Here is a 26,310-nt window from a genome sequence, read left to right on the forward strand (position 1 = left end):
AATATAGGAAACTCAGTAGCTTTTGTATAATAAATATATATTTCTTGAAGACCCATTGACACCCTTTTTCTTTATCACTAAACCAAGTCAATGTTTATTTATAGAGAGTTCTTCATCACTATTTTTGAATTCTGATAGTTCTGTGTATACACACACACACACACACACACACACACACGCACAGTCAATGAAATGATCTTAATCCAATAAAAGTGATTTTTTTGGCTAACACTGATTTGACATTACTTCTATATTGATTTTTAGTGAATTGGGCTACTTCAAGACACTTAGTTTATGAAAACCTTATTCTGCTCATATAAAGCTCATTACTCCAACATTAGTTCTGAGATTGTAATATTCTTGTCTGTGTTGAAATATTCAGATTTAAATATATCTATGTGGTTAAGAGAGAATTCTTAAGTTGGCAAAAGCAAACCAATCTTTTCCCTGTTTTATAGTGAGATGATCCAGTTTATTACAAGTGGTCCTGTTATTGCTATGGAGCTTTTAAGAGATGATGCAATATGTGAATGGAAAAGACTGCTTGGACCTGCAAACTCTGGGGTGGCTCGTACAGATGCTCCTGGAAGCATTAGAGCCCTTTTTGGAACAGATGGCATAAGAAATGCAGCTCATGGCCCAGATTCTTTTGCTTCTGCTGCCAGAGTAAGGTTTTAAAAAAATATTTTAATTGTTAGTTTTGTGAAATGTTTTATATCAAAGTAAAGCATGTCTGCCATTGGTGATTCAGGATGGCTGTATACAGCTGATCTGGTACTGAGAACACCTTTTACATTGGGTCAAAAGATGTGTCAGTGATGTTTCCTTTGTGAACTGGTGGCCTGGTCATTCTCAAGATGATGCAATTAAGACTTATATTTCTTATTCTAAAGACTTATTTCTTATAAGTCTTATAAGTCTAAAGACTTATATTTCTTATTCTAAAGACTGAGGTTCACAGTGTTAGATCTCTTGGATTCATGTATGAATACTAGTTCATGGGAAGTAGATATTCAAAAAGAAGGTAGCATTTGATTCAGCCTTTCTTTGATTAAGACCCAACAGTAGGAATCAAGGAAAAATACTGTGTCTGGAAAATGCAGCATGTATGAAGAAGCAAGAACCACAGCTCTTAACAACAAATCGAAAACATATATGTGGCCCCCCAGTAGCTTCCCCTTGACCTTGAGCTCCTGTTAGAAACTGTCTATAATTTTTTTTCTTTTACTGTCATGTTTCATGTTTCATTATTTTCTGTTTCTTAGCTGCCTTTGACCACTCATTGGAAGCAGCCATTCCAGTTTGGCTTTGTCCCCACTATTCCACAGAAACTGCCTTGACTGAGATAACCAGTGTCCTCTTAATTTAAAAATCCAAGGAAAAATTGTGCATCTCTTACCTTAAACATTATCTCTCTGTTACATTTGACACATTTGAGGGTCTCCTTTTGAATACTCGCCCTATTTTAATTTTGTTATATCTCAATGTTGATGTTTTTCATACCTTGTAGACCATGATCCTTGTCTTGTTAATTGGTTTTTCTTCCTTCACTTTCTTGTCTTTTTAGGTATTAGTATTATTCATGCTTCTTTCCCTGGTTTGTTTTTAATCTAGCTTTAATTTTTAGTCTTCTGGACTATAAAATAAGGCAAGAGTTGCACCTGCATCATGGAGTTCTGAGGATTAATGAACTTACTTAAGCCTTTAGCATAGAGCCTCAAACATAATATTTAATGAGAGATAATAACCTTTGTAATTATTATTAATATTTAACTTTTATGGTGCTCCCCAAATCTATATCTATATATTCTACTGGACATAATGCCATTATGTAGTCATGTACCACATGACAGTGTTTATGTCAATGATAAGTCACATATCTAATCGTTGTCCTATAATATTATATTGCTATCTTTGTTGATGTAAATACACTCTGTGATGTTCACACAGGGATGAAGTCACTTAATGAACATTTTTCAGAATGTATTTATCCTGTCATTTAGCAACGTATGACTGTACAAAAACCAAGAGTAGTTTTGATATGCTTGAAATAGGCAGTCAGAAAAGGTAATGTTAAAAGAAATCACCATTTCTATGGTAAAAACTATGTCGTAGCTTTAATAAATTGAACAAGAGAGATGAGAACAAATCTTTATGGAAAATTATGAATAAAAGACTTGAAGATATATACTGTTCATAGTTGGAAAGAGTCAGTTTCATTGAGATATCAGTTCTCTCCAGGTTGATCCTATAACTTCAGCATGAATTCAGTCAAAATGCTAGCACAGATTTTCATGAAGTTTAGCAAAATGTTTGGAAGAATCAAGGGCCCAAAACAGTTGAGACAATTTTGAAAAGGAAGAAGAAGGTATGGTAATGATAAGGTAGGACTTCATAAAACTGGGGTAGTAGCAGTAAAAACAGTGTAGTACTAGCATGGGAGTAGACAAGAATATTGATGTAACAGTCTAGAATGCTCAAGAAATTACCTACATGTCATGGGAGTTTAATATCATTATGAATCAGGGTGCAAGGGTTAAATCTATTAGTTGTAAGTTTTGCTAGATAATTTTATATGGAAAAAATATAAACTAATTGCTTAAGTCACTACATAGGAGTTCTCTTTAAACCTTCAGACTCACATCTAAGTGATCCATTCAAAACTGAACTGACTATAATTCACCAAATTATTTCTTTAGTATTCTGTATATTACTAGCAAAGACATATAGTACTCGTAGTCTTTCTTCTACCTTCTGCATCCTCCAGATTCAATCAATTAAAAAGTCTCATAGATTTCCTTCTAAACATTTTCTTCTTTTTTTAAAAAATATTTATTTTTTAGTTTTAGGTGGACACAATATCTTTTATTTTATTTTTATGTGGCGCCAAGGTTTGAACCCAATGCCTCATGCATGCTAAATGAGTGTTCTACCATTGAGCCACAACCCCAGCCCCTAAACATTTTCTTGAATTGCCCCCTCTCTCTCCATTCCCTCCATGGCTTTACTGTTTCTGACTTGGTCTTCTGTTACAGCCTGGTTTATACTTTTTTCATTCAAATACATCTTCCACATAGATTTCAGAGTAAATTCTCTTAAAATCCTCATGTTTCCATTGTCATGACTGCTGAAAACATTCCAGAGTCCTCCCAGAGTCAAGTTTGAGCTCCTTAGTACGTTTACCATGCCTTTGAGTGATACCTCTCCTTGTCCCTTCTCCAGCCTTGCATCTTGCCTCTCTGTCAGACCCGCTGACAATCTGTAATTCCTGGTACAGCAGAGATGCTTAAGAAAGACAGACACACACACACACACACACACACACACACACACACACGCATTCAGTAGAAAATGAGCACCGTCTTTACTTTTTTCTCTCCTTCTTTTATACAGCATTGTTAATTAAAACAAGGGGAAAGAAAAAAACATCCTTTCGGCAGCTTAATCCTTACAAACATGGATAAACATTCTCAGGAAAACTTTGTTTATGGTCACAGTGCTCCGTATTTCTTATCAATTAACTTGTGGTTAGTTATTCCCAGGCAAACACACACACACACACATATAAATTTTACACTTGGCAAAACATTCTTTTCTCTTATCTTCTTAAGACAGCAACAAGGACACAGTTCAAAGAGTTCATACTTTCTCACAGAACTCCTTGTTTTGCTAAGCACAGCAAAACTTAACTGTTTGTGTGCTTGAGCACACAGTTCCCCCTTAAATAACAATGACGGCGATTGCGCCTGTCTTAGGTTGTGAACCATACTGCAACATTCTTACTCGTTATGGAGGACTTCCATTGATGGAAAATGTAAGCCTCTGTCTTAAGTTGATATGTGCAGTGATTCATCTTACCTGTCACTGGCAACAATCATCCAAACCGTCGGGAGGCATATGAAGTCACCACAGGAGGACGAGATAAGAGACAAGTGATCATACAGTGACCAATGAAACAAACAAGTATAGACATGCTAAGTATCAAAATCACACATATCATTAATTGTTTTAACCAGGAAATATTAGGAAGTCAAGATGTTAACCATGAAAATAATTCTTCATTTCCTTCATATTGTCTGATATTATCAATCCTTTCTTTCAAATGATGAATTTCTGTATCAGTAGGAACATTGTTATCTGTCAGATTAAAGCAACACATATTTTTTACTTGAATACATTTTTTTGTGGTGTAACAATAGTGAAATAATCTATAGCAGCTCTATTATCCAAAACTCCTTGTCGTAAAACCTGCTGTTCTTCATTCAACAAGGCTAGAGCAGTAGATGTTCGATTAATGTTCTTTGCCATTACACATGCCAATTTCATAGCTGTCTTATAAGCTCCTACTGCCAATCCAGGGATCCCTACAAGGGAAAAGTCAATGCATCAAACTCTGCTTTAGATAATAAGTTTATATCGTCCTTACAGTCCAATGTTAGTGTAGCCATTCTTCATAAGCGACGAGAAGGATGTTCAGGAAGCAAATCACCAATGGAGGGAAGGAAAACTATGAGACGACTAAGACAGCAATGTGTTCCATGAGTCATATTTGCCGGTATGTAGTTGAATGTATAAGTTCCCCAGGAAAAAAAAAACCAGCCTCTTGGAAGTGGCACATGTCCATAACTTGAAGGAACCGCAAAGGAATTATTACATGCAAAGGAAGGTCCCATAGATCTACATTTAGTTGCACAATTATGAAACTCAGTGCAGGTGTCATTATCTGTTACAATAACAGTAGTGGTTATAACTTGAACTGCATTTCGGGGTAGGCGATAAGAAGGGGTGCTCCAATTAGAATAATCAGCATAAGTAATAGTTTTATCAAAATTGGAGAAAAAGGTCATATTTTTTAATTTCTTCTGCTGGATGACAGACAGGTAGTAAACAGGAACCCAATATTACTCCCAAATGGACCTCTTGTTTTAGGTAGATATTATCAGTCCCTGCCAATTGAGCCAATATCAGCCATACATTGGTATTATTGAAAGAGGCAACTTCCATAGTTCCGAAAAGGAGAAAAAAGGTTAGAGACAGCATCTATAAGATATAAAACAAACCAAAGAGGTAAAAGCATTCATGATGTAGTTTTAGAAGAGTCAAACCATATCAAATGAGAAGGAATCCATCGAGGTCCTGGATCATTTTGCGGAAAAACACAGGCAGCTCCTTTTCCCCACATTAATGCAGGATCAGGACCCATCCATTGTCCTGTTAAAACATCTTTCCACCTTACAAGTGGATGGGCTGTTTGTCCCTTAGCATGCCATAAGCGATCTGCAGCTGTCAGTTTTGTAGCTGGGTCTACAGTTAAAAAACTTAAAATAAATAATACATGTGCTAGACGAGAGCGGGGACTGCCGCTACTCCCCACTTTTGTTTTTGACAGATATGCTTTAAGAGTTTGATGAGCTCGTTCTACTATACCTTGTCCTTGAGGGTTATAAGGAATACCTGTCATGTGTTTTACATCATAAGTGTGAAGAAATCTTGCAAATGATGTACTAGTATATGTTGGTCCATTATCTATTTTAATATGTTTAGGGAGACCCATAATAGAAAAGCTTCCATACCGAGAGCAATTACATCTTTGACCCTTTTCCCTGAATGAGGAGAAGCATAAATGAAATGAGAGTAAGTATCTATAGACAAATGAACATATGCTAATTTGCCAAAAATGTTAATGAGTAACATCCATTTGCCTTAAATGACCCTGTAAAAGGCCTCTAGGATTAATGTCAAAATCAGGAGAGTGTATCTGTGTAAAGCAGAGGGAACAATCGCTAATAATTTGAGAAGCTGCTTCACGAGAACTTTTACAATAATAAGCTAAAGAAGAAGCATTAAGATGAAATTGAGAATGTAAAGTTTGGGGATCCATAATAGAAAGACAGACGTTTTGGAGGCTAAATAAGCGGCAGCATTTTTCTCACTAAGCGGTCCTGGTAAAGTTGAATGACCTTTGTGTTTAATAGAGAAACCTTTAATTCTGTTACTCAATGCTGGATAATCATACTAGCAAACACCAAGCCTACCTGTGTAGGTTAGGAATATCTGTAGGCCTTAAACTAAAAACTTCTGTCTCTAGCATCTCCTCGTCTCTTTTTGTAGTTATCAGACATTTCTGTCTGAGAATCCTTCTTTGTAGCCTCCAGTCTTACTTATTTTACTTATCTCAGGCTAACATAAGGTGTATACCTTAAATTATTATTATTATTATTAAAAATGCCCAGGAATGGCTGTGTTTTGGTTTTAACTGACTTTACTGAGTGTTTAAGAAGAAGCAGTCAAACTGACTTTTGTTCCTATCTATTGTTAACAGTCAGCTGAGTTTTTATGGGAGTCATCCCTGGGGAAACTTTACAGCAGCTTCTCAGTTCTGCTTGTGCCATTTGCGCTAGGATGGGTCCAGGTCTTGCTTGACCATGTGGCTTCCCTTGGAAGCATTAGGGATGTCTCCCTTCTCCAATGACCCTCCTCTTCATAGCAAATGCACTGATTGGTTTTCTGTTCTCCAGTGGTCTCATTAATCTCCCTTATCGGAGGTTATGTGGCCCAGAGTTGCAAAGCTCTTTAGAGAAGTCCCCTGTTCCCTGGATTCAGACTGACTCAGAGGGCAAGAGACAAATATTGGTTTTCTTGACCGTTTTGATTTAATTTTAATTTTAAATCTTCATCTTAAACATCCAGTAAATAAATTTTAACAGCCTTATATTAAGAGTACTGGGCTTTAATATCTATAACTTTATAATTATTTATCTTTTTTATTAATTGGGGTCTGTATTATCCTATCTGTCTTGTAGGTGATGTTAATTTAATTTCTTGTAAGTTAATTTAATTATCTTAAATTAACCCAGATTGTGTGTTTTTAAAGCAGTACCTCTGTAAAACAGGCAATTTTTAGACCATTTATAAGAAAACTACAAAATAAAATTAACAAGAGTGAAAACATATTTAGTTTGTGTAATAGCTACCTTGAATTTTGGCTGAGTTAACATTATATCCCCTGTTTGAGATCCTAGTAATCTTTTTTTTTTATTTATTGGTTATTTAAAACATTACAAAGATTGCAGAATCACATCGGTTACACATCCACATTTTTACATAATACCATAATAGTAACTGTTGTATTCTGCTACCCCAGCTTTTGAACATAACTTTAAATGAACTAAAATCTGGCCTTCTGCTTTTTTTTTTTTTTTTTTTTTTTTGAGAGAGAGAGAGAGAGAGACAGAGAAAGGGAGAGAGAATTTTAATATTTATTTTTCTTAGTTTTCGGTGACACAACGTCTTTGTTTGTATGTGGTGCTGAGGATCAAACCCAGGCAGCACGCATGCCAGGCAAGCGCGCTACCGCTTGAGCCACATCCCCAGCCCTGGCCTTCTGCTTTTGTAGTCATCCTCACATGTCGTAAGATGGGACCCAGAGCCTTATCTCAGGTAAGGCAGGGCTTTTTATAAATCTTAAGTGTTTTAGTTCATAAGTTGATCTTTGTCTTTTAAATATCATTTTACAAAGTTTACATAAATTGTTTGAGGTCACTTGAACATTAGCTAACACCATAGGATATCACATTTAAAACATGAATTAAAGAAAGGCTGAAAATTTTTAACCATTTGTGGAAAGATAGCAAATATTTTGTGCTTATCAATATTAACCTTTACATAGATTAGGCTCTCATTAACTTAAAAAAACATTTAAATTATTTCCCAATGTAAAAAGTAATATAAAACTTTTAACATATTTTATTGATAACGGGTAAATAAATCCCCAATATGTTTTTTTTTTCAGTTTTCAAAATAAATTTTATTTACAAAAGAGGTAGAGGGCTAGACTTGAACCCTTTAATCTATTGTCAGAGTCACAGAAAACTTACAGGTTAAAAATAACATATTGCGAACTGAGAACATTCAAACTGTGTATCATAATAAAGTGAGAAAATATTTACTGTTCTTCTGAATAGCTTGAAGAAAGCAGGTTTTTCCTTATAATTAAAAATTGTACACAATAAATTAATAAATATGTAAATATCAGAAAAACATGGACCTTAAATTTCCCCTCATTGAGTCAGTTTGAAAACGTAGTATTTTATTTTTTTTCCAAGAAAATTAATGATATATTTACATATACTTTGTACTGGGAAATATATATGTCCACCATAGGTGAGGCACCAAATAACTGGCTACTCCAGTGACGGTTTATGGTGGTACACATGCAGTGGTTCTGTTTGAAGGGTACAAATGTGCACAACAGAATAGACTCTCTCTAACCAAGGTTTAGCTAGTTACTATAGAAACCACAAATCCAATGCAGATAATCTGTCCATTATCACCCAATATGTTTTTTTAAGCTTAAAATTACCATACAACCGTAGAACACCAGCTTGATATAATGCTCTCTTAAAGCTTCTACCTTACAGACTTGTATACCTGGAAGATATGAGCATTAACAGCATCACAATTACATTGATGTTTTTATATTAACCAAGTTTAGCTTTTAAAGAAGTGATAGTACAATGCTCTAAAATAACAGTTCTTATTTAACCAGTTGCTTAATTTTTATAGTTACTTGCTCTAGAAAAAATAAAACTCAATATAACACAATGTTATGGGTAAATATGTTTTAAGAAATTTTTGTCTTTTTAACGCATGACTGATTGTAAAAACAAACTTATACAGACCTTAGTAAATCAATCAGATATCTAACAAAAGTACTCATAAATGAGTAATCCCATATTAAATTTACTTTACTTATTTTATCAAAATATTAGACAAGTATATTGAACAGTATTAGTTTTTTTTTTTTGAAGGAAAAGTCCTAGAACCAAGGTATATTAGACATTTTATAGACATTAATATTTTATTAGTTTTTTTTGAACACCTAGAAAAACTTGTAAACTTAAATTTAAAGACATTTATTTTTATCTGTTTATTAAATTTAAATTGAACCATTTTAATCACGTGAATTAAAGATCTTTAGATCCATTTTTTTAAATTTTTATGAGCGCTCCTTATATATGTTAATTTGTATATCACATATATGATATATGGACATATGCACACAATTCACAAAATTTTATATCTTTGCATCTTGTTTTGTCAACAGATACCATACTATGATTTACTATCCTTGTCCAAATCATATATATCCATGTCATATACAACACATAACACAAATGTGCACACATAACACAATAGTAAAGGCCTTGTAGCTTTTTGCAGGTGAGATCTCCATTGCAATGTTTTTTTAAAAAAATCCACAGTTGATTACAAATAGAACTGATCAGAAAAACATTAACCTAAGTCTGTAGGATCAAAATCATGAGCTCAAAAAAATACAGAATCTAAGAAAAAGCAAGAGTCCTAGAAAAAATGACCGGCCAGTAATTAGTAAATACCATACAATTTACTTTTTTTTTCCCCTTAGGCCTCAGATCGGTCTCCTACTGAGCTTGCAGGCTTCTTTCATTTTCATTTTAACGTAAGTTTTGACCGAGGTCTGGAAGGAGCAGGGAAAACTGTTATTCTGAGCAGATACCTCATGTATAAGGCATTTTAACCATAAGTCATAATTTTTAGGTTTGAATGTTGAAAATTATGATACAAGTTTAAGACACAATTCACAAAATTTTATATCTTTGCATCTTGTTTTGTCAACAGATACCATACTATGATTTACTATCCTTGTCCAAATTAATGCTCTGGTACACACAGTGACATTTTTTTAGGCTACCCAATTTAAAAATTGGTGAAAAAACTGAATGATTGGGAGTTACTTGCCAACTTGGAAGTAGAGTTCTTTAGTTTTCCATCCTAAGTATTTAAGTTCTCTGGCATGAATTATCTGAAATCATAAACTAAACAATTACCTAAACCCAACTTTTAACTGCAAGATTGTGCAATGCTTCAAAAACCCATTTAGATAAGTAGACAGAGGTAACATAATCCTTAAGTTCAGGGAAGGAAGGCGGGAGTTCCCCGAAGCAAAATAGGGCTTCAGCAGCTGCTGGGAGTCCCTCAGTCCCTCCTTTTACTTACAGGATTAGCTTCTCTTTTGTAGGTGGTGGATCCTCTGTTTTTAATTTAGAAGCATCAGAAATGGGGGCCTCATCATCTGAGGAATCACTTTCACTCACTGAAACTATTGATTCCCTGTCCTGAACCTCCATCCAAGTTCCCCATGTCTGCTGTAAAAATTCACGCACTTTTACATCTGGAGATAAAAGTTCATCTTTTACCAACTTCCACAAAGAAAAAGTAGCTACAGATGAACTGCCCGGACCCTTTTCCCTTAAATATTTTTGCAAATTTTCTTTTACATGTTCCCAATCAGGAAACATTAAATTCCCTGAGTGCAAAAACCAAGGAGATGCAGTTTTAATAGCAAGCATAAAAGCAGAAGCTGTTTTTCTATTAATTACAATTCCTTGCTCCTTAAGCAAAGTCATAATTGCCTGTTGCATTTGACTTCTTGAGATTTCTGATCCCATGGTACCTCTCCCCTTCACTTACCTTTGCCAGTAAGGGGACTCTCTGCTGCCCACCCAGGGACGCCACCTGTCAGACCTGCTGACAATCTGTAATTCCTGGTACAGCAGAGATGCTTAAGAAAGACACACACACACACACAAACACACTCACACGCGTGCGCATTCAATAGAAAATGAGCACCGCCTTTACTTTTTTCTCTCCTTCTTTTATACAGCATTGTTAATTAAAACAAGGGGAAAGCAAAAACATCCTTTCGGCAGCTTAATCCTTACAAACATGGATAAACATTCTCAGGAAAACTTTGTTTATGGTCACAGTGCTCCAAATTTCTTATCAATTAACTTGTGGTTAGTTATTCCCAGGCAAACACACATATATATATAAATTTTACACTTGGCAAAACATTCTTTTATCTTCTTAAGACAGCAACAAGGACACAGTTCAAAGAGTTCATACTTTCTCACAGAACTCCTTGTTTTGCTAAGTACAGCAAAAAAAATGTTTGTGTGCATGAGCACACACCTCTCCCTGCATGTGCCCTGGTGTTCTTGCTCAGTTGCATATCCTCACTCTGCCACCTTGCCTTGGAATTCTATCTCTCCTTATACCTAGGTAATTTTTACTTGTCCTTTAAAATTCAACTCAGAGTTCTTTAGCATTATGGGTACAAATTCTTCATCCAGATACATGATTTGCGAATATTTTCTCATGGGGCATGTGATTTACATCTTCCTTCTGTTCAGCAGTGTCATTGGATAAGAAGCTTTTACTCTCGAAGTTCTGCCCTTCATGAAGTGTACTCTTTCATTATTGTGGTTTTGGTGTATAACTAGCAAACTGTTGCCTCACCAAGGATCACAGATTTCTCTCCTTTATTCTGGAACATTTAGATTCAGGTTTTACATTCAGCTCTGTGGTCCATTTAGAGTTATTTTACATATGCAGTAAGGTATGACCAAAACCTATTGTTCCATATCTGGGTATCTGGTGTTCCAGTGGCTTTGTTGAAGATGGTCCTTCCCCCACTTCACTGCCTTGCACCTTTGTTGACTGTATGTGTAGGGGTCTACTTCTGGACTCTGTTCTGTGTTGTTTATCCATTAGTCTCTCTGTACCAATTTCATACTTATTTTAGCAATCACAATTAAAATTCAGCAATAGATTTGAGTAGGCACTTCATAAAAGAAGATAGATGAGTGGTAAATAAGCACACAAAAAAGACAGCATTGGTAGACATTAGAGAGATGTTGATTAGAACCACAGACTGACCATAGCAAGAGATAAGGATGAAGAAAAACTAAAAGTTACACTGCTGTTCGTAATTAGAAGTCATGCAACCACTTTAGAAGAGAGTTTAGAAATTTCCCAGAAAATTAACCTATATATATACCCTATGACACAACCATTCCACCTTGAAGTGTTTACTTAAGAGAAATGAAAGAAAATGTCAATGCAAAAAAGACTTGGGCATGAATATCTCACACCATTCTACCTGTTCCTTTTGTCACCTCATTTTATGGTTGCAGAAACTGAGACTCAGGGAGCTTAATTACCATGCCCACATGAGGACTCAAGCCCAGACACTGGCTCCCAAGACCCTGTGCTTAGCTACCATTCTCTACCAGGCGTGTTGGAAGCAGGCACCTGATTTTCTTCAAGTGTTATGGACTTTTAGAATGCGATTTAAAAAGTATGGGAAAGAAAATTTGACATTAACAATCCTTCAGCAAAGTTTTGAAGAGATTACCTACTTATGGCACATTCCTTCCAGCTCATACCTTTGATCATCTGTATAGTTTACACACTAAACATCATCTTACATTGTTTTAATTGCATTCCTTTTTCCATTTGCTATTTTATTATAACATTTTAGATGACTTCATATTTCATTAACGTTTTGAGTTATTTTCTGAGGAAAGATTTGTCATTTTAGGAGAGTGGGTAAGAGAAAAATTTAAGTATGCTTTTTGCAATTTTCATCTGGGGAATTTACTAAACTATTTAAAATTACCATGTACAGGTAAAAAGTTTCAAAAAACTTTTAACTGGAAATCATTTAGCAATATTTTATTGTTATAATTAAGATATTAATGTAGGTTTGTTGAATGTTTTAGTGACTTAACATGGGATCTTATTAGGGTGAAAATTCGAAGAAGTGCAACTATATATTTTATGATTTGTTTAAAAATTATATGCTTAAACTTTATCAAATTGAATCTGAATTTGTTCAAGTTACAATTTTTTTTTCCTTTTTATGTTAGACAATTTAGGGAAACATAGTACCTAAGAATGATAGCAAAAACCCTTGTAAGGAGAGGAGTTTTATACAAAATATTTAGCCCCTCAAATCACAAAAGAATATGGACCTTCTTTAGTGACTTTACATTTGTTCTGTGAAGACTTTGAATTGGTCGCCAGTGACCCACTAAAAATATTCTTGCAAATGTTAGTTGGATTACTAGGTGGGATGGACATAACTAGCTGCACAGGTAAAAAGAGAAAGTACAACATAAAGCCATAAGATAGATTTGTTCACTTTTACAAAGAAGTGAAATACATATGTATACACATACACATATGTACAAAATCTGTATACTCTTTGTCTTAAATATTTGCTCATCATATGTGAGTATTTGGGAAGCTAACTACCATTTTTAAAAATTGAACAAGAAAATAAATTAGAATTAATTTGAGTTGAAATAATTGGCCAACTTACCAAGTTGTTAAGTAATTTGCTACACTAAATAGAATAATGTAGCATTGCTTTTCACTTTTGGAACTAGATATGATAGAAAAAGTTCAGGGCTTTGGAGTCATAATGACATGGATTTGAATATTGACTTTGCCACTTGTTAACTTTTAAGGCCTTGTTACTCAAGATGAGCCTCATTTTTCTTCTTTGTATTGTGGGGCTATATTTATTTTACTTGGCAAATGCAGAGTTTATAAGTTTCTGAATTTCTTCCATTCCAAAAGTATTTATTGAGGGCTATAGTGAATAAAGTTAAGTGCCTGCCTTGAGTTTCTCTCACTTCTGATGGGGAGTGTCAGATAATAAACAAGTCAATAGACATACATTTTGGGTGGTAAGTGCTTTGATGGAAATAAAGAGAAAGGGAACAGAAAGACTAGGTGGAAAAAGACTATGTTGAGTAAGGATGTGGAGTGCTAGCTAATGCAGGAAATCCTCACAGTCTCTAATTTGAGAGAGATATGAAGGAAATGGAGGAGAAAACCATGAAATTATCTGGGGAAGGGACACTTTAGGAAGAAAGACAACAATAAATGCAAAAGTTTTGAGATGGGAACATATCTGCTGTGTTCAAAGAACTCTGCGGGGGCAAGGCTAATGATGCCACGGCAGGAACAAAAGTGGTCAAAATGGCTGGAGGTTAGGTAAGAGGTGCAGATCATACGAGCCTTGTAGGATGTCTAGGACACTAGACTTCACTCTGAATGAGATGGGAGAGGATGGAGACACTGTGTTGAAGAAGGGCAAGATCTGGATTTCATTCTGCTTAGAGTATTAAGAAGAAAGCAGGCAGGGTGGGGATAGGGATGTTGTGGGGAACATTAGGAGCTTACTGGGAGGGCTAGTGGAGGTGGTTCAGTTCTTGATATATGTTAAAGGATTTCCAGATAAGATTGTATAGGTGGGTGAGAAAAGGGGGAGGTGTCAGGGATCAATATTTTTTCTTTTCCTGTATATGTACTTGGGAACAGGGAAAATAGTGTGGCAGAAAAAGAACAGATTGGAGTGAAAGCATGAACTCTGTTTTGGACATTTTGAAGATGAAAGTCTGTTAAATGGTATTTCCAGTTATGAGTGTGGAGTTTAGGGAGGAGGTTGGGTTGGAAGTAGAAATTGGGAGCCAAGAGATGACAGATGGCATTTAAAGTTGTAGGAGTCAATGAGATCACCAGGAGAATGACTGTAGATGGAAGACAGACTGAACCCTGGAACTCTACCACATGTAGAGATCAGACAGACAAGAGAAATCCATCAAAGGAGACTGAGAGAAGTAACCTTTGAGGTAGGAAGCATTCCAGGATTTGGGTCAAATACTGTTGGGTCAAAAGGGTCAGTTCTGAAAATTAACCTGCAGGCTTGGTAACATGGATGTGGTGAGAGATTTCCATGAGCAATTTTGGTGAAATAAAAACCTGATTGATTGAGGGTTTAAGAGAGACTGGAGTAAAGCCATCTCTTCTGAGTTTTGTGGTGAAGATAGCAGACAAGTGGGAGCTTTGGAAAGCACACACACTTTCTCTTTTACAGCTCTCCCATGCTTTCTTGTCCTACCAGGTCCACTTTATTCCTCCAGTGATTACCTGCCAGGCCCCTTGAGGTATTTCAGTTCTTATTTGTACCATAGGGTTCTCTGATATTGTGTGATCCAAAGATCTTGTGCAGGACGAAAAGTGGTAATTGATAATGTTATCGATCCAGAAGAATGGTAGAGGCAGCAATATGATAAAGAGGAACTCAGTGTCTAAGGAACAGAATATTTTTTATTTTAATGTGTTGTATGTGTTTCTATCAGCTGTGTTTCTAAGCTGTCTCACCACTGGACCAGCTCAAGCCTATATACTGTTTGAACACGTCCTCTTACTCTTTTATTTAAAAAAAAAAAAATCATTAGTGTGGCATATCTTGTGATCTTTCAATTTTGAGTTCAGTTTAAAAAGTGAATATTATTTTTTGAGCCATGCATTGTTTTAGTTACTTTGGTGCCTACAAAGATATGCAAATTAGTTCCAGTCTTAAAATTTATAATTTGTAGAGGCAAATCACAACTTTGAGGTAGAACAGATGCCCCAGTCAGGGGCTTCAGGAAAAGCCTCCTAGAGGAAATGGTATTTAAAGTGGCCCTTTCTGTATTACTAGGGTCTTGGAGCTTGATAGGGAATAGTGGAAATAATAGTAACAAAACGTAGAGGCAGGAAAGCATCCAAGTAATTAAAAGACCTAATTAATGTACCATCTGTGTGGCTAACTCAGAATTCTGGGTTGTAATTTTAACAAATCATGTACAAAGCGAATAAGACAGCCTGGATTGGGCTTTAAAACATGGTTCACTTCATTTGACTTATGCTAGAACTATCCTAAATTAGTTTTAACCAACTGTAGTTCTCAGACTCCTGAATGTTAATCTCTATTTCTATAAAGATTTCCTTGTTTTTAATTTTATTTTACATATTTTAATGAAAATTAAAATTAGATCTGTGTCTTATGAACTATGCTTTTGGGAAAATAAGAACGTCACAATTATTACTTGCAATATCCAAAATTTAAGACCTTTTCAGTTATAATCAGAAACAGAATGATCCCTAATCTATGCTTTACTACTTCTTTATATGTTCTTTTGATAATAAGCTTTGAACAGGGTTAAGTTAATCAGTTACTGTTTATAAAACTCACATTTAGAAACTTGGAAACAAAGAATTTATATTATGAAACTTTGAAAGTAATTGCATAATCTACCCCCACCCAGAAATATCCTGTTAAGTTAGAGAGAAGAGGTCCTATGGGTCACAGTCTTTTCTCTGTCTTTAGGAAATGGAGTTATTTTTCCCTTCAAGTGGAGGTTGTGGGCCAGCAAACACTGCAAAGTTTACCAGTTGTACCTGTTGCATCATTAAGCCCCATGCTGTCAGTGAAGGTAAGTGTTCCATTTAATACAGTAGCTCCAGTATATTTTGGTAATAAAACAGTTTGTTTCACTAATATTTTTTCTTCCTGTATTTTACGGATGAAATTAAAGTCTCATTTTAATATTTCAATTTACTTTTTCTTTGAAGGTATGTAAGTAGTGATGACAGGTTATAAGGCGAAATCTTTCCAAATCTGTCTTTATCTTTGTACATTTTTAGAAGGTGTTTCTTGAGTTGCTGATCATGGTTCTGCTCACTCCTGTTAATAGGTCTTGATTCCTTGACTTAATTTTCCTTCTGTCTTTCCAATCACTTAACTGTGATTCACAGAATTTACCTAAATAGCACTCCTAATGTTTAATTTAAAACAATGTCTACCATACCTGTATCATACTCTTCCTAAGATAGGTGGAGAAACTGCCTTCACTTCTCAGTATCAAAAAAGCTTCTTGAGAAATATGTGTGTCTGTAGTGTGTGTGTGTGCACCCATGTATATATATATATGTACATATATGTGTATATGCTGTGAGAATTGGAAAGGTTCTTTTCTTTTAATCTCAATTCCTTCATCTGTTTATTTTAATCTGTTGTATGTGTTTCTATCAGCTATCCCAGATTTTTTTTTTTGGAAGTGAGATGGGGAATAATTAAAAATCCATCCTTATTAAATTAGAGTATGTAAATAACATACAGAATTGAATGATTTTTTTCCATTTTGTTTTCTAAGCATCAAAGTGATTTATGTAATTTAAAAAGTGGAAAATAAAAAATAAAAATAAATAAAATTTAACTTTTCTGTCATCTGTAGGTGGTCATTATTAGTATTTTAATGCATTTCCTTCAAATCCTTTTCTTCTGTATTGTGTGTGTGTATACAGGGGTACACCGATACACATGAATGTAATTGTTAATATGGTTGAAATGTAGATCGATAGGCTGTTGCTTTAATTTTTGTGGGCATTTTTTACCTTAAGTCTTTATGAATATTTTAATTGTTTATTTAATATAAACAATTAAATATAAATATGGATGTAGTATACTATTTGAATACTTGGGTTGTTCCTACTTTTTTAATATTAAAAATAAAATTTTATAGAATGTATTTGTACATAAATATTTGCTCTTTCTAATCCTTTGCTCTGGCTAGTTTCCTACAACTAGAAATGTTGGTTGAAAAGATATAAACCTTAAAATCTTGTTGCATAATTAATAGCTTGTTAATTATTTAGGCAATACTTAAATAATTTATAGATTTTGAGGAGTATAATTATATGGAACTAACATCTATGATGGCTAACACATTTATGGAGAACTTACCACATGTGCCATGTAGCAGACTGGGTGTGACCTTTTTCATTTTCTTTGTCAGAGCAAATATGTCAAGTTGGTGAATTAATTATTATTTTTCCAAGAAGAACAGTGAGATTCTGTGAGGATATTTTCCCTAACTGGAAAAGGGAAGCCAGGATGACAACACTAGCTGGATTTTTTTTAAGTTTTTTGGTTTTTTTTTTTAGCTTTCATATTCTTTCCTCTATGATGTAGCATCCCATATCAGCAAAAGTTGATAGCATTTTTTAAAGGAAGTGATAGCAATACAAATGTCTGATAATTCATGAAAAAGTCCTGGAATCTCAAGTTGTACCCATTTTTCGTATCTATGGAGTAGTATGTGTATGTGTATATATTTATATATTAACATACATACGTGTGTATACACATACACATACAACTTGTTACACTCATTTTTCTTACCTAGGGAGAGGTATGGATATGTGTATGTATTTATGTATTTACATATACACACGAATATGTTTATTCACACACACAAACCTATTACACTAATATTTCTTAGATGTGTGTGTGTGTGTGTGTGTATGCAGATAAGTGTGTATTTCATGTGTGTATGTATGTGTGTATTACTTATAAACAAGCACATTTCTTTAGGTAAGGAAAATTAATGGAACATAAATAAGATCTCAATTTTTTATATTCAAATGTGCATTTTATTTGTGAATTATTTCTGAAGAAGTCTGATTTTATTTTTTCCCTTTTTATTTAATTATTTATACATGACAATAAAATGCATTTATGCATTTTGATATATCATATATAGTGGGATATAATTTTCATTTTTCTGAGTATACATGTTGTAGAAACAATGGCCATGCAGTCATATATATATACATAAAGTAATAATGTCTGTTTCGTTCTACTGTCTTTCCTATCCCCACCTTCCCTCCTCTCCCCTCCCTTCACTTCCCTCTATCTAATCTAAGGTTTCTATTCTTCTCTAGTGTCCACCCCCCCCCCTTATTGTGAATTAGTATCTGCATATTAGAGAAAACATTGGGCCTTTGGTTTTTTTGGATTGGCTTATTCACTTAGCATGATATTCTCCAGCTCCATTCATTTACTGGCAAATGCCATAATTACATTCTTCTTTAAAGTTGAGTAATATTCCATTGAATATATGTACCACATTTTCTTCATCCATTCATCTATTGAAGGACACCTAGGTTGATTCCATAGTTTAGCTATTGTGAATTGAGCTACTATAAATATTGACGTGGCTGCATTACTGTAGCATGCTGATTTTTAAGTCCTTTGGATATACACTGAGCGGGGGATAGCTGGGTCAAATGGTGATTCCATTCCAGTTTTCTGAGGAATCTCCATACTGCTTTCCATAGTAGTTGCACCAATTTGCAGTCCCATCAGCAATATATGAGTCTACCTTTTCCCCCACATTCTTGCTAACATTTATTGTTGCCTATATTCTTAAGATTGCCATTCTGCCAGGAGTGAGATAAAATCTTAGTGTAGTTTTGATTTGCATTTCTCTAATTGCCAGAGATGTTGAACACTTTTTCATATATTTGTTGATTGGTTATATTTCTTCTTTGATGAAGTGTCCAGTTCTTTAGCCCATTTAATGATTGGGTTAGTTGTTTTTTTGGTGTTAAGTTTTTTGGGTTCTTTATGTATCCTAGAGATTAATGGTTTATCAGAGGTGCATGTGGTAAAGATTTTCTCCCAATCTGTAGGCTCTCTCCTCACATTACTGATTATTTCTTTTGCTGAGAAGAAGCTTTTTAACTTGAATCCATCCCATTTATTGATTCTTGATTTTACTTCTTGTACTTTAAGGGTCTTCTTAAGGAAGTCAGATCCTAGGCCTCATTTCCCTCTAAGAATTTTTTATTTTATCCTTGATTTCTTCTACTATCCATTCATCATTCAATAGTGTACTTTTTACTTTGTTGTTGATTTCTAATTTCATTCCATTGTGATCTGATAGAATGCAGGTTATTCTCTCTCTTTTTTTTTGTATTTACTAAGAGTTGCTTTGTGGCTTATGATATGGTCTGTATTTTAGAGAAGGAGTCATGTGCTGCTGAGAAGAAAGTATATTCACTTATTGTTGTATGAAATATTGTATATATGTCTGTTAAGTCTAAATTATTGATTGTACTATTTAGTTGTATAGTTTCTTTATTTTTAGTTTTTGTTTGGAAGATCTGTCCCTCAGTGAGAGAGGATGGTAAAAGCCACTCGGTATTATTGTGTTGTGGTCTATTTGATTCTTAAAATTGAGAAGGGTTTGTTTGATGTGTGCAGATGCTCCGTTGTGTCAGGCATAAATATTTATAGTTGTTATGTCTTGTTGCTGTATGGTTCCCTTAAGTATGAAATGTTCTTCTTTGTCTCTTCTGATCAACTTTGGCTTGAAGCCTGCTTTATCTTAAATGAGGATGGAAACCCCTGCTTGATTAGACAGTCCATGTGAGTGATATGTTTTTCCCATCCTTTCACCTTCGACCTGTGGATGTCTTTGCCCATGGAGTGAGCCTCTTGATGACAACATATTGTTGGGCCTTGCTTTTTAATCCCATCTACCAGTATGTCTTTTGATTGATGAGTTTAGGTCATTAACATTCAAGGTTATTATTGAGATATGATTTGTATTCCCTGTCATTTTAACTTATTTCTGGTTTTCAGTTTAACTTAGTTTCTCCTTTGGTTGAATATTCTTTTAATGTAGATTCTCACTTCTCTGGTTTTCACTTTTTTTTTTTTTTTTCACTTCATCCTCATGGAATATTTTGTTGAGAATGTTTTGTAGTGCAGGATTTCTGGTTGTGAATTCTTTTAATTTTTGTTTATCATGGAAGGTTTTAATTTAATCGTCAAATCTGAAACTTAATTTTTCTGGATATAAAATTCTTAGTTGGCATCCATTTTCTTTCAGAGCTTGAAATATATTATTCCAGTACCTCCTAGCTTTGAGAGTCTGGGTTTAGAAATCCATTGAGATCTGAATTGAATTTCCTCTATAAGAAATTTTAATTTTATATTTTTCTCTTACAGCCTTTCAGATTTTATCTTTATTCTCTTGGTATGGTATGAGTCTTGGTATGGGTCTGCTGTCATTTTGTACATTTGGGGTCCTGTAAGCCTCTTATATTTGATTTTTCCATTCCATTCCTTAGGTTTGGGAAATTTTCTGCTATTATATCATTGAAAAGATTGTGCATTCCTTTGGTTTGCATCTCTGCCCCTTTACCTATTCCAATAACTCTTAAATTTGGTCTTTTCATGTTATCCCACAATTTTTGGATGTTCTGTTCATGGTTTCTTATCATCTTCTCTGCATGGTCAACTCTATTTTCAAGATTATATATTTGTCTTCATAGTCTGAGGTTCTGTCTTCCAAGTGGTCTACTCTTTGGTGATGCTTTCTATTGAATTTGTAATTTGGTTTATTGATTCCTTCATTTCGAAGATTTCTGCTTGTTTTTTTCCCCACAATCTCTATTCTTTATTGAAGTGATCTTTCGCTTCCTGTATTTTTTCTTTAATTTCACTCCTTGAACTGTCCTTTAATTAACAGATCAATTTAACTGTACATTCTGAACTCCTTCGTGGACTTCTTTGCTTCTACTGGTGTTATCAGTGGTTTCTGTTGTTGAAGCCTGTTGGTTTGTTTGGGGCACTTTATTTCATTGTTTTTTCATGTTGTTCGAGTGTTTCCCCCATCTAGAAATATGGATCTAAGGCAGCACAGATTCTACCCTGTAGACCTATAGTGCCTCTGAAGGTTTCCAGCATCTTGCCTTTAATGGTGTGAGCCAATATCAACAACACCCAGAAACAATATATAGCCTTAAAGCTAATAGCTTCCACTAAGGCATCTACTGTTTTCTTGCATTAAACCAAAATGATGAGTTCAATAGATATCTATAGTATAAACAGAAAATTTACTGAGATGATTCACAATTTCAGATGGTGGATGAAAGAACAGAAGTAGCATAGTAGGTGATGTTCGCAAGGGAGGAAGATAGAAGCAAAGATTCACAGGAAAAGTGGAGGAGGAGCTAACAGATTGGCTAGTGGTTGGAGAAAAGTTGGAAAGAGAATCCAAGAAAACGACAAGTGATAGGAAGAATACAAACAAAGAGAAAAAAATTAAAGATATAAAAATACAACAAAAATGCAAAACACCATTCATATATCATTGTCCTTCATGCACTGAGGCATAAAAAACTCCCTGATCTAAATATGGTAGAGATGTTAGTGAATAGAAAAATAAAATAAATCTCTATGGAAAGTTGAACTGTCTTCATCAGCATTCAAAAGTTTCTCAGCCCTATCTCTGACGTCTCATGGAATCTCCAGGCCCAGATCTGCCCTTGCAGACTCAGTCACTATCCCACCGATCTGGGCTTCAGATACCTCAGGCTCAGCCACATTGCAGTCCCAAGATGTCAGTGCTGCCCCTACTTGCAGAGAGACCACCAGGGACACACTCTCTCAAAGGAGCAACCCCGAGATGCAGCAGCAAGATAGGGCCTCCAGCACTCCATCAGGAAGACCCCAGACATCCCCACACTGGACCTGCAGGTCCAGGCCAGAGTCCCCAGACAGATGCTGTTGTGGTGTTAAACCTGCTGGCACCCTGGCCCCAGGCCCTGGTCTGTACCCCAAGATGGGTGCAGCCACATGCAACCAAACCTGGAGTCTCCCCACAGCAGTCCTCCAGGCGGTGGTGGCACGGTAGTGGCTATGGTTGGTGCAGCAGGTGGCGGGTCAGCAACAGCGGTACTGAAACAGCTTTTGCAGTGGAGGTTGCAGGAGCAACTGCAACTCTGGGGGCAATGTCACCCAGGCGATCTATGCAGGGCAGTGGCGGTGTGCATCGGAGCAGCCGTGCCTGTGGTAGCAGCAGCACCCAGAAAGAAGACTTCCAGGCGAACTCGGGGTGGCAGCTACCATATCAGAGGCAGCAGGGATGGTGGAAGCCATGTAGGCGGCAGCCGAATGGAGAAGGCACCTTCGGCTTTCAGCAGCAGCCGTGACCTCAGAGGTAGCGTTGAAGGTAGACAGAGAAAAGACCTATGGGCATGGCAGTGGCATCTGCAAGATCTCAATTTTTAACATAGTGTACATACATATATGACTACAACCGTAACACACACTTGACTATGGTGAGACAGTTGCTCATTTAAAGTCCTCACCTTTTAAAAAATTCTTATGCTTGAAAAAAGTGACTTATATTCATAAGAAATTAAAATGTCAGAATCCAAAAAAAAATTCTTATCATTGGCATCTTAATATGTTTTATTAAGTTGGATTTTTAATCTGATTTAATTTTTTCTAAGGAAAAATGTGATACATGGCAATAGACTGACATAAAACTAGAATTAAAATAAATGCTAGCTATTTATCTTAATATTAATACAGATAAATAAAATTGAAATTAAAATTGAAATGTATAATGAAAGATTATGTAAAATTGAGAAATTTTGTATATCATTTATATATTTTTGCATGTTTAAATCATTTTTCATGAGAACTTTCTTTAAAGATTATATGTGTTCCCCCACACCCAGTGCTGGGGATTGAACCTAGAACTTTCCACATGCTAGGCAAGCCCTCTACCACTGAGTTATCCTCCGTCCATTTTTATGTTTAATATCCAACATTAAGTTATATAAAGGAAAAGACATTTTGGCAAAATCTATTCATATGTTAGAATGAACTTTGACATTTTAACTCTTTTGATATTTAAAACTTGAATTTCAGGGACACTTTTAAAGAAATGTGTAATTAACCAATTTTATTGCTTACTGTAGTAAGGACACAACCCTGATGGAGTCTTAGGAGACTCTGCAAAGGAGAAGGTCCTGGGTAAACACTGCAGTTTTGAGGTCTACCCTTAAGAAGCTTAGGGCTGACTTTTCAGTGCAGTGATCTGATTGAGAGTGGGCAGAGTTCATGGGATTGTATTTTAGGGTTAGTGATTCAAGGATCTTTACTATGTCTTTTAAATACGCAGTTGTTTGGCAAATGAGTTGTTTGCTTAGTTGAGGGAAAAATTGTGAATAGGGGATTGTTTGAGTAATCTGTTGTTGGGGTAAATGAATTAAGGGGAAGTTCCTGAAGCAAACAATGAAGTTATTTACTTATTTAATCCTTATTTTTCTAGGCAAGAATTTCTTGGCGTAGATAATCATCATGTGTATATAGACAGCCTTAATGCTTAGCTCTATTCTTTTTTTTTAATTTTTTTTATTAGTTGCTCAAAACATTACAATGATCTTGACACATCATACATTTGATTCAAATGTGGTATGTAATCTTATTTTTCCACGTGTACAGATTGCAGGATCACATTAGTTATACAGTCACGTTTATACATAGGGCCATACTAGTGCCTATTGTATTCTGCTACCCTTCCTATCCCCCACTCCCCTTCCCTCCCCTCCCCTCCCATCACCTCTTTCTTCCCAATCTACTGTGACACATTTCTCTCTCTCTCTCTTTTTTCTTCCCCCTCACACCATCTTATATGTAATTTTGCATAACAATGTGGATGCAGTGACTTCACTTCTCAGTTCCAAGAGAGTTAGGGAAAAAAGAAAGTTTAGTTTTGGGGATAGATGCTAGGGAAAAATAAAGTGTATGGTAGTCAGCTTTCCATTGCTAAATTGACAAAATAACCTGAGAAAATCAACAGAAAGGAGGACAGATTTATTTTGGCTCGTGGTTGCCATCTATGTTGTCTTTTGTTTCTATGCCTGCGGTGAGGTAGATCCCTGCACATTGTGGGGAGCTCATGGTGGAGCAAAGCTAGGCTCTTCATGGTGGCCAAGAAACAGGGTGGGGGGACAAAATATACCTTTCAAAGGCATGTCCCCAATGATCTATTTCCTCCAAGTAGGTCCCACCTCCTAAAGTTTCTGTCACCTCTCCAGTGTTCATTAACTTAGGAATCCATAAATGGGTTAATCCATTAGTGAGGTCAGAGCTTTCATGATCACATTGCCTCTCAAAGGCCCCAGTGTATTGAGTACCAAGTCTTCAACCCATGAACTTTTTGGGTACATTTACAATCCAAACAATAACAGTGCATGTGAGGCATTTGCAGTCTTTTTATGTATGCAGGTTGAAATACATATTGTCATTTTGGGAATCAGGTTGAAAGGGAAGAAAAATAAGATGAATGTTCTTGTGTTTTTTTAACATTTTTAATTTAAAAAATATGCAATGTGTTTATTTTTATGTCCTTATTAATTATGAAGTTAATTCCATTCATAAGATGAAATTTTGCTGTTGCTCTCTTATCAGGCTATCTAGGTTTGAATTCTGGTTGTATCATTTCCTGATTTGTTAAATGAGAGCTATAGTATGCTTCAAGAAGTAACTATGACACTGTAGGTAGAACAGTACCCTGCTCTTAGGTAAGGCTCTATCAATGTTAGACATTGCTACTCTTCTACTACTACTGTTGCTACTAGTTTCATTATCTTTTAATTTTTAAGTGAAATTGAATAGTTCCTTAGTAAGACAACAGTAGTTTAAAATGCTAGCAAAATACAACATCCACAGGGACAAAAATCCCATAATTAAAGAAAAAATACTTTAATATTTTCCCAAGTTAAAGTCTAGGTCTAACTTAAGTTCATGAAGGAGGATTATTGTTTAATTTGGTGAATTTAGTAGCTGTTTTCTGATTGCCTCTTACAATTGGCACTGGGCAGGAGGTGGTAGCCAAATTTGTGAGAGCTGCTTTTGCACACAAAATGGTTATACATTTTAGGCTTTCAAATTATTAGAACACTGAAATTTTGTTAAAAATTTTTCTATTTTCTAACAGATTAATTCATCAAACAACTTTGTTGCATTATTCGTAGCATAGTGACTGAAATGAGTCTGGATGGCTTAAACGTCTTATCTCAGCCTTTGAGTCAGGTGTTCTATTACCCTGTGAGAAACTGTGTAGAACATTCTTATAAGAGTAAATTATATTCTGTATCTCAATGCTGTGTTTTGGTTGTAAAAATTAATTGAATTTTCATGGAGAATACTTTCAAGCAGATTTTTTAAGAGATGGAGAAACTTTGGTGTTGTCTGCATTTAATTAACTATGAAGCAAATTATTTATTAGAATATTATGTAGTTTGTAAATTTTTTGTCACAATTGCCTCTGAAATGCTAATTGAAATAGGACTGGTAGCAGAAAGGTCTTATCTGTCAAGTTTCTCACTTCTTAAAATCAGATTATTCTTACTCAGCCTCTTTTCAAGAGTTTTGATGTGCACCCTAAGGGCAGTTTTGATGCTGTGTGCCCGGAGAGCACTAGAAGACACATTCCACCAATGCATCCTCCTAAATTTGGGCTAATTGAGTTGGTTGACTTTTAGTATTAAATTTCCCTCATGTCATTCATGTTCCAGGTAACTGTAAAAGAGGTGTGATTTTTTTGTTGTTGTTGTTGGGAAGAGATTAAATTTAAGCCTTGTAAATCTGTTTCAACAACAACAAAAATCATAGAGCTTAGCATGCGTTTTTTGAAACATAAAACAATAGGGATAATATCCTATGAATTTCTGAGTTATGGGAACTTTAAATGAAATTAATGATTTTTGATTTAGGAGGAATCTCAAGATTCTGCTAGTCACTTACTGAAGACTCTCAACTTTCAGAAAGGATAACATTCAGTGGTTCTGAAGAAGTAGATGTGTATTAAATTTCAAAAACTTCATTTTGAAATATTGAAAGTTTGTTTGCTAATCTGTCTCAACATCTAATAACCTTCAGAGGAAAATGGGTGTCTTGGGATTGTCAGTTGTAATGATTTGGGAGATGGCAGAGGACCC

General features: G+C 35.2%; 1 protein-coding gene across 3 annotated transcripts in view; it reads left to right on the plus strand.

Moving 5' to 3' along the window:
• The window catches only part of Nme7 (NME/NM23 family member 7), a 181,895-nt gene that overhangs the window by 64,427 nt on the left and 91,158 nt on the right, over nucleotides 1-26,310 (plus strand). For all 3 annotated transcript variants that reach the window (XM_076873124.2, XM_076873126.2, XM_076873127.2), the window contains 2 exons: nucleotides 459-666; nucleotides 16,049-16,154. In XM_076873124.2, the coding sequence (XP_076729239.1) occupies nucleotides 459-666; nucleotides 16,049-16,154 (314 nt within the window). The remainder of the gene's footprint in view (nucleotides 1-458; nucleotides 667-16,048; nucleotides 16,155-26,310) is intronic.

This window comes from Callospermophilus lateralis, chromosome 13 (genome assembly GCF_048772815.1).
Source record: "Callospermophilus lateralis isolate mCalLat2 chromosome 13, mCalLat2.hap1, whole genome shotgun sequence".
Classification (NCBI taxonomy): Eukaryota; Metazoa; Chordata; class Mammalia; order Rodentia; family Sciuridae; genus Callospermophilus; species Callospermophilus lateralis.